Raw genomic sequence first — 15,922 nt, forward strand, 5'->3', positions numbered from 1 at the left:
GGCTGGCTTCACAGGTCTCGGAGGAAGCCTGTGCTAGCCCTCGCCCTCTTAGCGCTGGTGGTATCGTGTGACTGGGGGAGTCCTAACTAGTGGGTGGAAATGGAAACAACTAAACTGGGGAGAAAACTGGAAAAAAAGACAAAAAAAGATGAGAGAAAATGCCTAACAACCATGGAACACATAGAAGACCACCAAAACTGTCACCATCACATAAACAGTACTTGAAGCTTTCATCTTTGAGAGAGTGGAGAAAATCAAGCTGAACTCTTGTTTCAGATCTGAAAATAATCATAGACAAAAAGGAAGAAAATTGGCAAACCAAACAAAGAAGCTGCTGGTGTTGTCGCAACAATGGACTGATCGCCCCAGAGCCCAGACCTCAACATCACTGAATGAGTTTGGGATTACTTGGATTGCAAGAAGCAGAAAATGCAACCAACTTCTAAGACTGAACTGTGGAAAAATATGGAAAAGTGTGGAAAAATATCCCTGCATGCACATCTTCCAAAAAAGAAAACAGTGGAGACTGTGAAGGATAGTGAATGATAGTCTTTTGCACATTACTGTATATACTTCTTTTACTTTAACTCAACATATTAAACCTATTTTTCCCCTAAGATATCATAGTAGATACCAAAGAAACTAGATAGACACTTTGACGCTGTTTTGTGTGTTGACTACATTCGTATGTGTATCTCCCTAATGCAAAATAAACCATTCAGAGCATGACTAAGCTAAGCTCCCACAGACCATGCGTCCTGTCACATGAGGCTACTACTGCTTCCTGTTCTTTGTCACTGACAAATGTTTCACTTCCCTCTATATGTGTGTGGGTTTGTGTGTTTGTATAGTGAGTGTGGAGCCACACTTACCACATATAATCAACTGTAATGCTGTTCCTTTGCATTTTTCAGACTCTGCATGTTCCCCCATGCTTGTAATTGTATGTGTGTGAATATCTCTTATTAACATTCTAACACTGTGTGGCGATTTTAGCACTATTAGAGCTGGATTAGACTCTATAATGGCATTTGTACGAGATCTGACTGGGTGATTCATACAGGATAATGAATCTGTGTCATTTCCCCAAGTTAGCGCACATAGTCCAGACTGAAACGTCATAGCCTGGATGTACACATCAGCATTACACAACAATAACAATACTGAAACAGTGCATGACCGTGTCTGTTAGCCCATTTTTGTTATCATATTAGTGTAAGGGGGTGACTGGAACAGGACTACTATTACTTAGAGAGCTATTATAAAAGTTCATTCAGTCTGCAATTGTCACTGTCTGACTTGTAAAAGCCACAGACATGGCAGATTCATACTGGATTAACATTGTGGATCTTGTCTGTGATCACTCTCTACGTAAAAAAAAACTTTGTCTTCTTTATTTTTGGGGGGGATTTTCTGCCCAATTTAGTCATGTCCAGTTTCACCTGCTAGCTAGGTCTCCCCCATCGCACAAGCTGGAAGGACAAAGGCTAGCACCAGCTTCCTGCAAGACACATGAAGCCACCCACGGCCTTTTTTCTGCTAGTGCAATGTCAAAGGACAGGTAAACGTGCTTGAAGGAGAACGCTAATAACCAATTTTGTTAGATCAGCTAAAAGACACCCGTATTGGCAAGCATCATTCTGAGTGATGAGGGGCGAGGCAGGGCCAGAGATAAAGCAAGGCCAAATATGCTAGACTCCCAGCCACGGAAGGCTTGTGGCATCACCTCATCGTCTCCCGACAACAGAGCTAACGCTTAAACTCGGGAGCCCATGCTTTCCACTCTTAACCCCTTAATCTGCAGATTTATTATTAGGTTATTATCTTAAGACCCACAAGACCCACAAACAGGCAAGTGGTGCAGTCATGAGAATGAGGAATCCATGCTACCCTCACAAATGTGTTCTTTCGTAGCAACTTTTGTGAGGCTGGACAAGCGGTAATGCTTTCTTTTACAGTCCCATAAATACTACGTATTAACCAGTTAACTATGAGGTACATTGTTTTGAGTAACATGATACTAATTTCCTAGACAGTTTAACTAAATTCAAACTAAAGGCCCAACAGCTTTAAACAATAACTGGGCAAGTCTGAGATACAAACTCCCAAGTGCTGTGTAAGACAATGTAAGTTACAATAAATGCCTAACAAGTTCTAGCTATTCAAATGAAAATTACATAGTAAAATACCTCTTAATTATTTAAAGCAACAAATTGGCAAGAAATTTAATCCCTTAACAAGCTATGGGCCTGCTGGCGGGGCCAAAGTTTTATCACACACTTCTACAACCTTCTACAACATTCTAAAACAAAGAATAGGTCTATTAGTTGGCATTGAAGTCTCTGTTGTGACTGAATAACAAGGCTTTGTATGAAATAAACGTGGATTGTTAAGGGGTTAACTCACAAAGAAACTCACACTTAATTTAACTGTAGTGTCACATGTTACGCAAACACCTCCAAATCCTAGGCAAGTTATACTGAAGCAATAAAGTACACAGATAGTTGTAAGTGACTGAAGTAAATGGTAAGGAACCAGCAGAATCACAGTAAGAATCACTATTTAAGACCAAATTATATTTCATTTCTAGGTAATAAACATGTACACACTAAGATTCTTAGCACCTTCCTTACAATCTTCTTTATGACATATAACAACCTGGTACTTTTTATCAATAATAATTTCACAGTATTGTGGAGTCTGTACCTCACACATATGCAGTTAATACATAGAACAGTGTAATTTAGTAAGACCGTCTTGGAACTTACCATCATGGTACCCAAAATAATTGATCTGGTACTTTGGAGTTTATACCTTACACTTACCTGGTTAATACCTAGAACTTAAATGACTGTAAAAGAAAGTGTTGCTGCACAAGCTTTACAAAATGCCAAAATACACACCCTGTTAAAGCTGGACTGCTACAACATTCAGAAGCATGATAAAAAACAGCACTGGGTTTCTCTTAACAGTGTGACCTTTCACACATATACAAAATAAATATCAACTGAAATGAATACCACACTTTAACTGTAGGTTTGTCCACTGAGACTGTGTTATACACTTCAGTTTCTCATTATGCTGAATGTTCTGTAAAGCTCATCCAACCTTGCAACAGATGAAGAACAGAGCATTTGTGGGTGGAGCACGGAGAGATCAACTGAAGTGTGAGCTCAAATACGGGCCATTAGAGTGTAATGTGGAAGTCAGTATGCAAGTACGTGCTCGTGTGCATGCATTAGGACACTTAAGCCTACCTTTTGGACGGTGGGGTCAGGACACTGTGCTCTGATTGGCTGGCACTGGTCTCGCGGACGACAGCTGTTCTCACACCAGGCGCACAGGTGCCCCTGCTGTTCTCTACCCCAACACTGAGAACAGTCACTATCGCCACCACTGCAGCTATACACCTCCACTAGAGAGAGAGAGGAAGAGAGGGGGAGAGGGAAAGGTAGAGAGAGAGGGGGGGGGGGTACAGGGGGTTTCCAAATTTAGTCCATCTGTCCAATCACCTTGTCAATCCACTGAGTCACGAATCAGTGTGTTACTTTTTCTTTCTCTCTTTCTTTCTTTTTTTCTTTCTTTCTTTCCTTACTGCTTGCATTCTTGCTCTTTCTTCTTTCTTTGTCATCCTTCCTTCTCTGTTTCATGCTTGCTTGTTTGTTTTTTCGTCCTTCTTTTCTTTCCTTCCCTTTTACTTTTTTTTCCTATCTGTATCTCTTTCTTCCCCTCCTGTTTCTGCTTTCCTTTTTTATGTTCTTTCTTTCTTTCTTCCCTCCTTTCTTTCTGCTTTCCTTTTTTATGTTCTTTCTTTATTTCGTTCTTAGTTTCTTTCTTCCCTTCTTTTTTTCTGCTTTCCTTTTTATGTACTCTCTCTTTCTTTTTCTTTTTTATGTTCTTTCGTTCTTTCTTTTTCTGTCTTTCTTTCTTTCTTTCTTTCTTTCTGCTTTCCTTTTTTTTACGTTCTTTCTTTCTTTCTTTCTTTCTGCTTTTACTTTTTTTATGTTCTTTCTTTCTTTTGTTCTAACAGATTACAAATAGGTTTATTTTTTGACCAGGTCCATCTGACACAGCCCACATTTGTGTATATGGAGTGCACTGAGTCTGCTGCTGGAGAGCCGTGAAAGAGGAAATAAAAGAGAAAAGGTTGAGGGCTGGAGGAGTGGACCAGGTCTCATATCCATGCCTTTGAATTCATTAGCATCCGAGACGCTAGAATTATAAGCATGGCTGCTTTTTTCCTGCCATACACAAACCTATTAGCATATTCACACAAAGTGCTGAAAAAAGGGGGAAAAAATGACAAAAGCAATTTATGCTTTTCTTGGATCAGACAAAGAGTGAAAGGTGGAGGAAGGGGTGATAAAGAGCATGATAGACGGAGAGAAATGGAGAGAGCGGGGAGTTGAGAAACAGTGAAAAGATATGGAGAAAAACCGAGATCGGTGTGAGGATGTGTCTCCCAGTGCAGAGCAGCCAGATGTGTGTGTGTGTGTGTGTGTGTGTGTGTGTATATGACTCATGGGCGACCAGACAGCCTCTGGGAGAGTGTGTATGTGTGTGTGTGTGTGTTCAGCTCACACACAATGCTGTAATTATGTTGTGTGCTTTCCCACTGACCGTGTTTGTGTTTAAATACCTGTAACTGGCTGAGGACTGTCTATGTACTTCTCTTCTCCTCTCTTCTTCAGGTTAAGGTAGAATATCTCGCTCCTCTTCGTGGTACTCAGCTGCACAACAACAAGAGACATGCAGTCATGTGTGACACTAAAAATCAGATTTCATTTCCTATTAATCCTTTAAAGTCTATTCAAAAACAGAACTTTTTCTGCTGTGTAAGCTGTTCTCTGTTCATAACGTGACTTCTCAATATTGTTGTTACATTTATTTCGAAATAGCATGTGACAAAGCCAAGAATTCAGTCTCACAAACTACGTTGTGTATCCAAAACTACCTTTTTGTAAGAGAACATGCATAAATTGGAATATAGTTTTGTCTTTACTCTGTTTACACAAATCAATAATAAGCTCTTACTAGGGATGCATTGATACAGGAAGTGTGGGCTGATGCTGATGTCCGATATTTTTCATGCATATATCTACTGATGCTGATACATTAACATTTATAAAATGTAGAATTTGGGACGACATCCAGCTGACTTTGCATGACAGATATATGACATTTATTTCTGTAGAGTAACAAAAGCAGTAAAATGAATAAAATGCAAACATTTTAGAACAGCAGTCCAGAGTCGCCTAGAAGTTCTGCTCTTCAAATACAATAAATGCATCATCAAATATTGGTTTGAAATATATCTGCTTGACCTTGATTTATTTATCAGCTGATAGAATGATTCTGAAATTATCATGCATTCCTAGTTCTTGCCCAACTGAATTGCATTCTAAATGAGTGCATCTTTTATACAGTGATAGACACACAGTAGCACACAGACACTACTTATTCTACATCCTGATGCATTTCACAACGACCAATGTGCACATGTACACACCATAACTCACTTATCAGTACATTTAAACAAGTTTAAGAGGCATCACCAAAATCTCAGAATGAGTCACAGCAAGATGCTCAGTTCCATAGATTTAAATAAGAAATTTCCCATAAAAGCCATTGCCCCTTTTCTATTACTTTCTGCCACTGTCATTTAGTAAGTCCTAATTATGCCTTAACGTATCATATTAATGAGAAAGATTCTCAGATTCTGAGTTTCTTATAATATCTCATGTCTTATTATCATGAGACATTATCTTACAACATTATAATTCCTATCTCATTATTATAGTGTAATTAGGAGAGAGTATCTTACAATTTTATTTTCAGACAGTTTCTCATTTTTATTTCTTTCCAAATAGTGAAAAAAAGTTTCCATAATTTTCCCTTCAAGTGACCGATGATTAACCTTATTTCATGTGAACCTGTCAATGAGGGCACAGTATGTGGAGAGGTGGCTGTACTTACCATCACTCCACTGCACTTCACGGCCGACTGTCTGTCCAGCCAGTGGGCCCCGTATAAGTGCCCATTCCCGAAGTCACAGTTCAGCTGTGTGTCCTGCAATCACACACACACACACACACACACAGATTACTACAACAAAACCACAGCTATGTCCATTCAATTCAGAAATCCCAGAGGCAACAAATCCATTTCACAACATCACAAGACAGCAAACAGAATTGCACTGTTTCTGTTTCTGTCTCTGTTTCCAGTCTATTCTCGGTTTCTCAGTCACCATGCTGACTCTCATCAGCCCTTCTGAGCGAAAAGTCTGAAATCTGTTCCCGTATCTTGCGTAAGCTGGGGCTGCCATGTTTCCTGAATTTATGATATTCCTAATTTTGGATTTCCACCCCCGCTCCTTTACCTGCTGACCTTCCACTTCACACCACTCCATTAAAAGCTACAGTTCTCCATCAACACTCACTTGGAATGAATGGGTGACTCCAACATATACACAAGCACTAAGTACAACAACTCGCTGCGAACAAGTTTTGCTCAAGCATTTCCATTTTGTCCTCTAAAACATGTGGAAAGTAATTCATCTCGCCACAGGAATCCATCTGGAAACCATAATCCTACTTATGGATTCAGCGCTGGCCAAGACCTCCACAGAGGGACATGGAAGGGATTATAGACACAGAAAGACATACTTATCACCATTTCGAAAAGAGAATGGTAAATGGGCGAGGTACGAAGGATAATTATGTGGTTTCAGATTGCCTCATTGTAATGACATTCTACATCATTATTGTACTGGCTAGTATACATTTATGACGTCTTTATGTCTAGATCTATGCTTGTCTTGAATAGACAGTTAATGAAGTGTCTGTGAATTGTTATGAACTGAAGGCCATACTGCATTTTGAAAGAATGGGCACCTACATCCACCTTGATAGTAGCAGTGGGCGGTATGGTCAAAAGTTTTTATCATGGTATAATTAAGATTATTGACGGTTTCAGTATATATCACAGTGTAGTGTATTTTACAAAAATAAAACCTTGCAGGATGGTTAAGTAAACCTATATTGTGGCTTAACAATGGTGTATTTTTCTGGGATGCCCTTCACTTTCGGTAAGAACCAAAAGCCAAGCGAGGGGTACCGAGGCGAATGTGCACAGAAAGCCAGCTAGTCTCCATGCTAGGCTAATTTCTAACGGCTATCCACAAGAGAACGGCTTTTCTGTCCATTCTCCTTTTCCTCTCTGACTCCTTACAATTCTTCAACTAATTACATTCTGATCTCCGCTGTCTAAACCCACCAGGCAAAGTGAAGGAATTAGCATGTTTTTCACTATCTGTACACTGCGTTTGGGGCATGCCAGTATGATGGTAATGACAAAACTAATCCCTTAAGGCAGGGGTCGGCAACATGCATCTCTTTTACTGCCCTGTTGTGGCTCCACAGCAGAATTAGATTTTAAGGTAAAAATAAAATAATCCTCCTTTGCAGTAAAATAAAGCTCTGCTGATCGTTCTAACGCAGTTTTAACAATAAATAGCCTTAAATGCTGGACTTAATGTAGCTTATATCTGCTAATTTACCCTTTAACCTTGAAGGTTGATGCACAGACTGTTGATCACAATAGCAGCACAGACAACAGTCTCGCCTAGCTAGTAGCTAACGAAAAGGCAAAGAGAAAGATTTAAGACCAACATCAATAATTTGGAGACGAATGGACTTATTTGCATTTATAATCACTCCAGCTGGTTTCCTGATACGTTTAATCTGCAACAAGAAACTGTGAAACACTACAAAGTTATGAGGCTGAAGCTTCTCATTTGCTAGCCTCTCGGTCAAATTTTCCCATTCCACCTTAAATGGTGCAGCAGTTACATTCTGCTGCATCAGGCACCATTTAAGGTGGAACGGGGAAATTAGAACAAGAAGCTGATGAATGAGAAGCTGACTTCAGCCTCGTAAAAAATTCTTCTTAACGTTTGGGTTAACATTTGGGTTGCCTTGAGAAGAATTTCAACCAGTACACCAGACATTTCCCACTACTCCTTAGATAAAAGCCCATATGTTGATGTAAAGTTTGTGTTAGCCTCTAGTCCTCTAGTCCTTCATCAATGGACAGTTTCTTGCTATAGAATCACTCTTGGTTGTCACTTTTTGTGACTCTAAGGTGTGTAAATGTGTGTAAATGGTCCATCACCCAAATAATACCTGATCAACAGCAGTTCTTTGGTCAGAAACTGACCAATGATGAATGGAGTAGAGGGTGGCTGACAAATTGTGACAATAGCTGGCCATCTACAGTCTGTACAGACTGTAGATTCTTTCAGACAGTTGTACAGCATGATACAGTCAAGCAATTAACATCCTACCATGCTCTGTGGCATGTATGAAAATGCTTAGCAGGTCCAGTTCCAGATCAAAACGGGAAGAAGAAAACATCTAATTGACATTTAAGGAGGGTTCATTTTTGAGGTGCGGAAGGCAGGAGCTTCAGTCACAAAGACTGCTCAGAAACTACTGTAAAGTCATATCTGCATTTAAATGTATAGATAAGACATTAGTAAATAGGTCTGGAAACAGTGAGTGAAAGTACAAGGTATATATTAACTGTAGGTGATGAACTCAGAACAGCTTCCCTCTGACTCAAAATACTCTAAAACACTGAAAGACAAATGAGTGCTGACCTCAGATCTGCAGAGAGACTCAGAGGAAGGAAGACATTGGAACCATATGTGTTTCAAACCACAAAGAATGATAATGAAGCAGCCAAACTGAAGTCACCATTAAAAGCCATGGTATATTTGGTCAAGATGCAGAGTTTCCACATAAATATTGATTTAAAAGGAAATTCAGTTGGAATTATTTGTTTTACTTTTTAAATACTTCTGGTCCAAACCCGATCCCAAGGCTAAGGCGGAGATTGGTACAAATGAAACCACACTGTGGTTTCAGGTTGGGTTTCAATATGTGTGCGAGTAAGTTCTTGGGGCTACTTTTAACTCTAAGCAGTTGTGTCAGTGAAGCAAAAGTTTTTTAGTGGTCCTGACCTTACGACCGTGTGTGCAGGTGTGTATGTGCTACAAGACCATTTCTATAAACTCTCATTTGTATGATGAAGCACTAAAGTATTCATGGAAACCCACACACGATCTAAAGACATGCTTAATAATATCAGTATTAGTTAGGCAACTAAAGTGAAGGCAAAAGGAATGGAAACCCAAATAACTGCAAAAAGAATAACAAATAATATTGCTTTGGGGTTTATCTTGTAGATTTGCATATAATTTTGGGAAACATCTGTCAGACATTTCATGAATAAATGCTGATCATTTCCTGGCAGGTCTCACCACTGATGGATCTTCAGCTTTGCTTTATTGAATAAATGTAGAAAAAGTCTGATGCTGTATGCCTGTGCATGGAAAAGTGGACATCCTTGCAGTAAAATATACTTACATATCCAACGTTATATGAACAATTAATAGAATACGTGTAATGTTTAGTCAAATTTAAGCATGAATTTAGATGAGCAAGACATTTCAATTGGTATTAGCCATTTGATTGCTGTGTAAAAAAACGATTTCATTTAAACTTAATGAACTACCACAGTTATAAGTTAGTTCTGCCTTCAGTTTATTTAGTAGGCATTTGATTAGCATAGCTGCACCAACAGTAGGCCAAATCTCCTTTAACTGTACTAAAGTAAAAGTTCTTCAGACATCTTTAAAAGTTACTCTTAACCTGTGAAATTCAAGCCAGTTTTATTTATTTATGTATTTATTTATTTTTCAAAATTGAGAAGACTGCCATGCAAAGTTCATTCGCTTCAGCTTCATTTCCTGAACAACTGACCTACCCACCTTAACTTGCTCTGAGTAACCTTGACATGCTGAGATATTAGGACTGAACAGTGAGGCCCCTACCTGCTCCACATTGCTGAGCTGGAGGGTGACGTCTTGAGTGATTCCTGTGGGCCATGGGGGGAATTCCTGGTGTAAGACACTAGGGCAGTCAGCTGCATTCTGGGTAACAGGAAAAGACAAGAATTGAGTGGGAGAGAACAATAGCCGCCCATGTTTCCACTGCCATAAATACACCCTCCGTCCTGTTTGGCTGCATGTATGAATGAGGCCACTGACCAAAGAGGAAAAGAGTATACCTGATTGTAAAAACATCCCTCTATGAAAAGCAAAACAAAGGGAAGGGCAGAAACTGACAAAAGAAGTGAGACACTGCAGATGCTTTTAGTGTGCTGAGTAGGTCCACTTTTGCACATCTGACCCATCTCTAGCCCACACTGTGCCATCATTTGCCCAGCCTGCCAAGACACTGTGAAACTAAGCCAACACGGTTTGACGGCACTCTAATAGCAGTAATAATAAACGAAAAGGTTTATTCAGTGGAAAAGCGCTGAGAAAGCCTGTTGATTTTTGGAAACTAAAAATACATGTCAATTTTTTAATAATCATGCTTTTCGTAGGAATACTCTTTTCCATTGTTTGGCTTTGGAATCAAAAGAGTTAAAAACGTGTAATGGAAAATGTCTGGGACTTTTTCTCTGTGGTATAAAGAAAGACCATCTGAGCACTTCCTTTGGTTAGGGCTTTAGGAGCTGGACAGAAGGCCTTATGTAGTAGATCAGCTACCAACGTAATTAAAACCTTACAAACTTCGAATAAAACATGTGGTCTTTTACAAGCTTCAAATATGCCTGTTCAATATATAACTGCCAAGAAATATTCATGTGTACCAGCATTAGTGCTAACATACCATTAGAAATACAACAGGGGCGCTAGCAGCAACTGGCATTTAAAATATGTTTTTTTTTTTCTTATTTTCTGTCTAAGCTTTGACATTTATGAATTTAAGGTGGACTCTAATAATCATCGTTCACCATTCTTAAACCCAAGGTTGCTTTAGAAAAATGACAGTTTTCAAAGACACAACGTAGAAACAAACAATAAAAATTATTACAGAGAAAAAAATACAAAAAATGATACAACAAGACTAGGAATATAAGATTATTTAGTATTTGCAACATGCAGGAGTACTGGATACAGCTTGACCCCTTTAAATGGCTAGGGCCCATCGGTGGGCCCAAAGTTCTATGACTCACTTCTATGACCTAAGAATAGCTCATTCAGTTTGCACTGAAGTCCCTGTAGTTACTGAATGATAAGGCTTAATATGTAATAAGCCTGGAATTTTACGTGTGCTGCTGCAAAATAAAAGTTTTAAAATGTACAGTTCTGGTTCTAAAATCTGACTGGCTGTTAACATGTTCCAAAGTTTGAGGGCAGTTGCAGTAAATGATCTTGTCCCTATAGCAGGCGGTTAAGTGTGAGGAATTGAAAGTGATTTAAGTGAGTGGAACTGTTTGTAAGAGTTCAGAGAGTTAGGTGGGAGAAAGATCATAAAGTCTCAGCAGGAAAGACCGGAGACGGGCAACAGGAAGACGCTAGCTTGTTTTTACCGTGATGTTGTTGGCACTGAAAAGAGAAGCGGACACGGGGCAGCAGCTAACGTTGGTATGACTGTGACTGGAATGAGGTCATAGCCTTTTAAGCTTGGAAATCACAGAAGAAACTGCCGGGCCTTAGCACACACCCCCCCCCCTTCTCTCATTCTCTCACTCTGCCATTTGAAACTGCTGACTGGTGCTTTGTATCTCTGGCAGACTCTGTTCCTTTGTTTCTTTGCCATTGCTTATTTCAGAATTTGGACTGGGGTGTATCATGGAGCTCATCATTTCTCTGTCTTTATTTATACATGCTTCTGGCTTGACGGTTTTAAATCTCTCTCCTTCTCTCCATCCATCTGGACCACAGCACCAGAACTGTCTTTGTCTGTTTTTTTCTTTCCTGCAATCTGTTGTTTCAACCTATGCTGAAAAAAGTCGAATTTACTTGAGCCACTGTGTGTATCTTTCTTGCTTGATCTTTCAGCCGTACCTCTTTTTCTCTTTCTCCTATCCCTCCTGGAGCGAGGTCATACGTCATTAGCACTAGTTAAATGGTCGTACATTGTGTCCACTCTGTAGAGTACCAGCTCCTCTGGGCCCATTAAACCATACAGCATTTCAGGGATGGGCAAAAGCGAATCGTAATGCCATTTAAACAGTCACGTGGCTGTTAAATATGGCATATTATCGCATTAAGAGGGTTTGTTAGCCATGAGAGACATGAGCGTGTCTGTCTTTTATGAGCTCTGTTAAAATGGCCTGCCTTGTCCTCAACTGACTTTCTGCGCGTGGATGTCAGCCTTGGTCTCATTGTGTAATTGGTTGTGATTTTCATTATGATATTAGTGGATTTTTCTTGAAATAGATGATTCGTGAGCATGTGTACGCGTTCTTACACTCAAAACCTGGGATACTGTGGATATACCTGTACCGGTAATGTGGTAAAGTTTTGCGTCATTCAGATTTGCAGCCCTTACATGGTATTATTCAGGGATGCACACATTTACTTTTGCCATAAAAGCCCTTTTTACGCAGGATAGATCCCACTGGCATCAATTATTTGGTGGAATTTGTTTCAGAAATGGAAATCTCCGCCAACAGCTCTTTCATTCCTGAATCACTCCAATTTTCAGACATTTTTTCTCTTCATCTTCGTTAGTTTAAAAATAAAAGTGCCATGCCAGAAAGGGTTCTTTGAATCAATGCCATAGAAGAACCACTTCTGGTTCCCTGAGAAGCACTTCTGGTACACCTAAAGAACATTTCACTTGAATGGATTCAGAAATTTTAAAGAATCATTCACTTAAAAGTTCGTTAGGTGAACCACAGACAGTTCTTCTACAGCACAGTCTTTACTTTCAAATGGCTTACATTCTACTGTATTTGACTTTTTCCCCTGAGGTCCAGTTATGACATCTGATTCATTCACACTCTTTATAACTTCAGTATGAATGGGCGGAGCTAAACTGCTGAATAGGTGTATCTGTTGGTTATCGTGACATCACCAAGATGAATTTGAAACAGGTTTTTGGCCGAGAGAGGAAGGTTTGAAATTTTATCATATTTACATACTGCACCAAATGCTTGATTCAGAAAATCAAGGACATAACATGCACTGCAAAAAATCAGAAGTCCGCTCAACTTAAAATTATATAGTAACTGATTACATGGCTTTTCTTGAGTTTCAACTTGAGGACACCAGAGTTCACACAACTCAAACTAAAAAAAATCTCCCGGCGACTGTTTCTAGGTCTGCATCTCAGTTAGATAAACAAACCCGAATTTTTTTAACTCAATTTCCCCGACTAGCTGCCGTTCCTTCTTTCACTTCTTGGGCTTCCAGATATGGAAAGCTGTGGTATTGCTGGGATTCAAACACGCAACCTCCTGAATGGTGGGATGAATTATTAGACAGTTGCACCATATGAGACTACGCCATGCTGTACAGTTAAAACAACAAATATTTTCTCCAGTGTATTAAACATTTGTAGACACAAAATCTAAGTTACTTAAGCCATCACCCCAACAGGAGGTTGTGAGTTTGAGCCCCAGTGATGCCATAGCCATAGTGTGTACCCAAGAGGAAAAATGTCTAGCAGAATTGTGTGATGGAAAGAGTCCTGGCTAGTGGGGAAATTGAGAATAAAACAAAATGAATAAAAGTTCATTTTGTTTACCTAACTGAGTCGTTCTCATAAATTTTTAACAACTAAAAAATTACGAGAACTTTTGACTCAACTAGTAAGTCTGAGTTGTGTGAGCTTTTGTGTCTTTGAGTCAATGCAGGAAAAGCCATGTAATCAGCTACTATATCATTTTGAGCTGAGCTGACCTCTCATTTTTAAGTGTGGGCCCCTTGAGAGTGTATTGTACTGGTTTATGTTCTCATATAAACCCTCTTGACAACTTTCGGAGCAGTGCCGATCAGTGTTAGTTTTAATGCAGTGCAGAGTAACACTTTACAGTAATGTGATTAATGTGAGGGCTTTTAAATGATGTTCACTGTGATAGGCTGTTTCTTTCTGAATAAAATACTGAACGTACTGGGTTTTTCCATTGTACTTACCAGGTGGTACAGATTTGTTTGGTTATCAGAGAGTAACAGGTAGTGAGATTACATTCCAGAAAGTAATGAGTCAAGTAATTTGTAAGCAAGTACTTTTTTAAGTAACTTCCCCACACTCTACCTGATTAATAACCACTCAACTGAAGCATAAACGTGAATGTGTGAAAAAGACGTGATTGGTTGGTGTTGAGATCGACAATGCTCACCTCCAGCACCAATGCTTTATCTTTATCAGAAACACATGAGTTCTGCTGCTGGTCCCAGTAACACCGCCACTTAGTGCTCAGACAGCTTGTACACCTGGATAAAGTTAGAAATGCATACAGACGCACAGAGACACACAGACACATACAGAAAATTACTACAGGGGTTATAATTTAACTCAGGCAGATCACACACACAAGCTATTCAACACCTCCCACGTGCATCAAACACACACTTCAGGGGTCAGAGATCAAGCAAGTCTGAATTTTTTCCTAAAGGGGGTCAAATGGAACCTGGGGAGACTGAGGGGATCCCTTTACACAGTCCTTCAGAATGAAAGAGGAGCCATAAAAGCAGCATATAACAGATTGTATGATGTCCATTAAGGCTGAGCGTGTCTGGACAATCACACACACTTACTCTCTCTCTCTCACACACACAAACACACACACACAGTGAAGTCAGTGGAGCATTCCTCCAAACACAACTTACTTCAGCCCTCCATTCATTACTGAGACAGATAGAGATGTAGTGTATACTTACTCAAGATAAAGTCAAGACTCCAGCACCTCCAGTGAGTGTGTGTGAGACTCAGTGGGGCACGACAGATGTTACTGCTGGCAGAGATAACGGCTTTCATGATAAGGATGAGTGCTTTATGATGGTGGGGAAGGGAGGGTGGGGGGTGCGGATTGCGTGCACTCTTCGTGGGAGGCTCTGCGTGTGTGTGTGTGTGTGAAAGTTCTTAAGATGTCTCAATGTAACCACATTCAAGGAAACCTTATCAGAGCAGAGTTATTCTTTTCACTCCTATCTCTCTCTCTCTCACCCATTTTCCCCATCTGACTCTCTCACCATCCCATACCAAATCTCTCTCTCCCTCGCTATATTTTATTCTCTTCTCTCTCTTTCTTTCGTTTCTCTCTTTTCCTCTGTCACCCTCTCTCCCCCTTTTCTCCCTTTCTATATTTCATTCTCCTCTTTCTCTCTCTCTCTCTCTCTCTCTCTCTTTCTCTCTCTCTCTCCCACTTGTTCTCTCACACACAGTTGCTCCTTGAGAGCTTTGGTTAAACAAACACTCTGAATTATCTCTCTGTCAGCAAGAGAAACAAGCCTTACGACCCAGCGTGAGAGAGAGAGAGAGAGAGAGAGAGAAAAAAGAGAGAGAGAGAGAGGAAGAAGAGAATGAAATACAGAGGGGGGATAGAGAGAGAGAGGAAGAAGAAAATGAAATACAGAGAGAGGAGGGGAGGGAGAGAAAAAGAGAAAATGACAGAGAAAGAAAGAGGAAAAAAGAGAGAAGAAAGTGACAGGGAGACTGAAACATGCCGAGAGAGAGAGAGAGAAAGTAAAATAAAAAGAAAAAGAGGCAGAGAGAGAAGAGGGAGACAGAAACAGAAGATAATGCAATATGGAAAAGAAGGAGGAGAGAGAAAGAGAGAGAGAAAGAAAGAATGAGGAGGTAGAGAGAGTGAAAAGAGAGAAAAAAAGAATGCAATAGGGAAAAGGAGCAAGAGAGAGAGAAATATGAAGAGGGATAAAGAGGGAGAAAGAAATGATACACAAACAGTGGAAAAAGAAGAGAATGCAATATGGAGGGGGGGATTGTGAGAAAGAGAGAGAGAGAGTGAGAAAGAGAGAGAGAGAAGAAAATAAAATACAGAGGGAGAAAGAAAGAAAGAAGAAAAGTAGGAAAAGAGATATATAGAGAGAAAC

General features: G+C 39.8%; 1 protein-coding gene across 1 annotated transcript in view; it reads right to left on the bottom strand.

Moving 5' to 3' along the window:
• The window catches only part of plxnd1 (plexin D1), a 104,459-nt gene that overhangs the window by 58,161 nt on the left and 30,376 nt on the right, over nt 1-15,922 (bottom strand). The window contains exons 8-12 of the mRNA XM_036578945.1: nt 14,209-14,302; nt 9,899-9,997; nt 5,977-6,069; nt 4,640-4,730; nt 3,258-3,415 (exon numbers count right to left, since the gene is read on the bottom strand). Coding sequence (XP_036434838.1) covers nt 3,258-3,415; nt 4,640-4,730; nt 5,977-6,069; nt 9,899-9,997; nt 14,209-14,302 — 535 coding nt within the window. The remainder of the gene's footprint in view (nt 1-3,257; nt 3,416-4,639; nt 4,731-5,976; nt 6,070-9,898; nt 9,998-14,208; nt 14,303-15,922) is intronic.

The sequence above is a fragment of the Colossoma macropomum genome, unplaced genomic scaffold, assembly GCF_904425465.1.
Source record: "Colossoma macropomum unplaced genomic scaffold, Colossoma_macropomum, whole genome shotgun sequence".
NCBI lineage: Eukaryota > Metazoa > Chordata > Actinopteri > Characiformes > Serrasalmidae > Colossoma > Colossoma macropomum.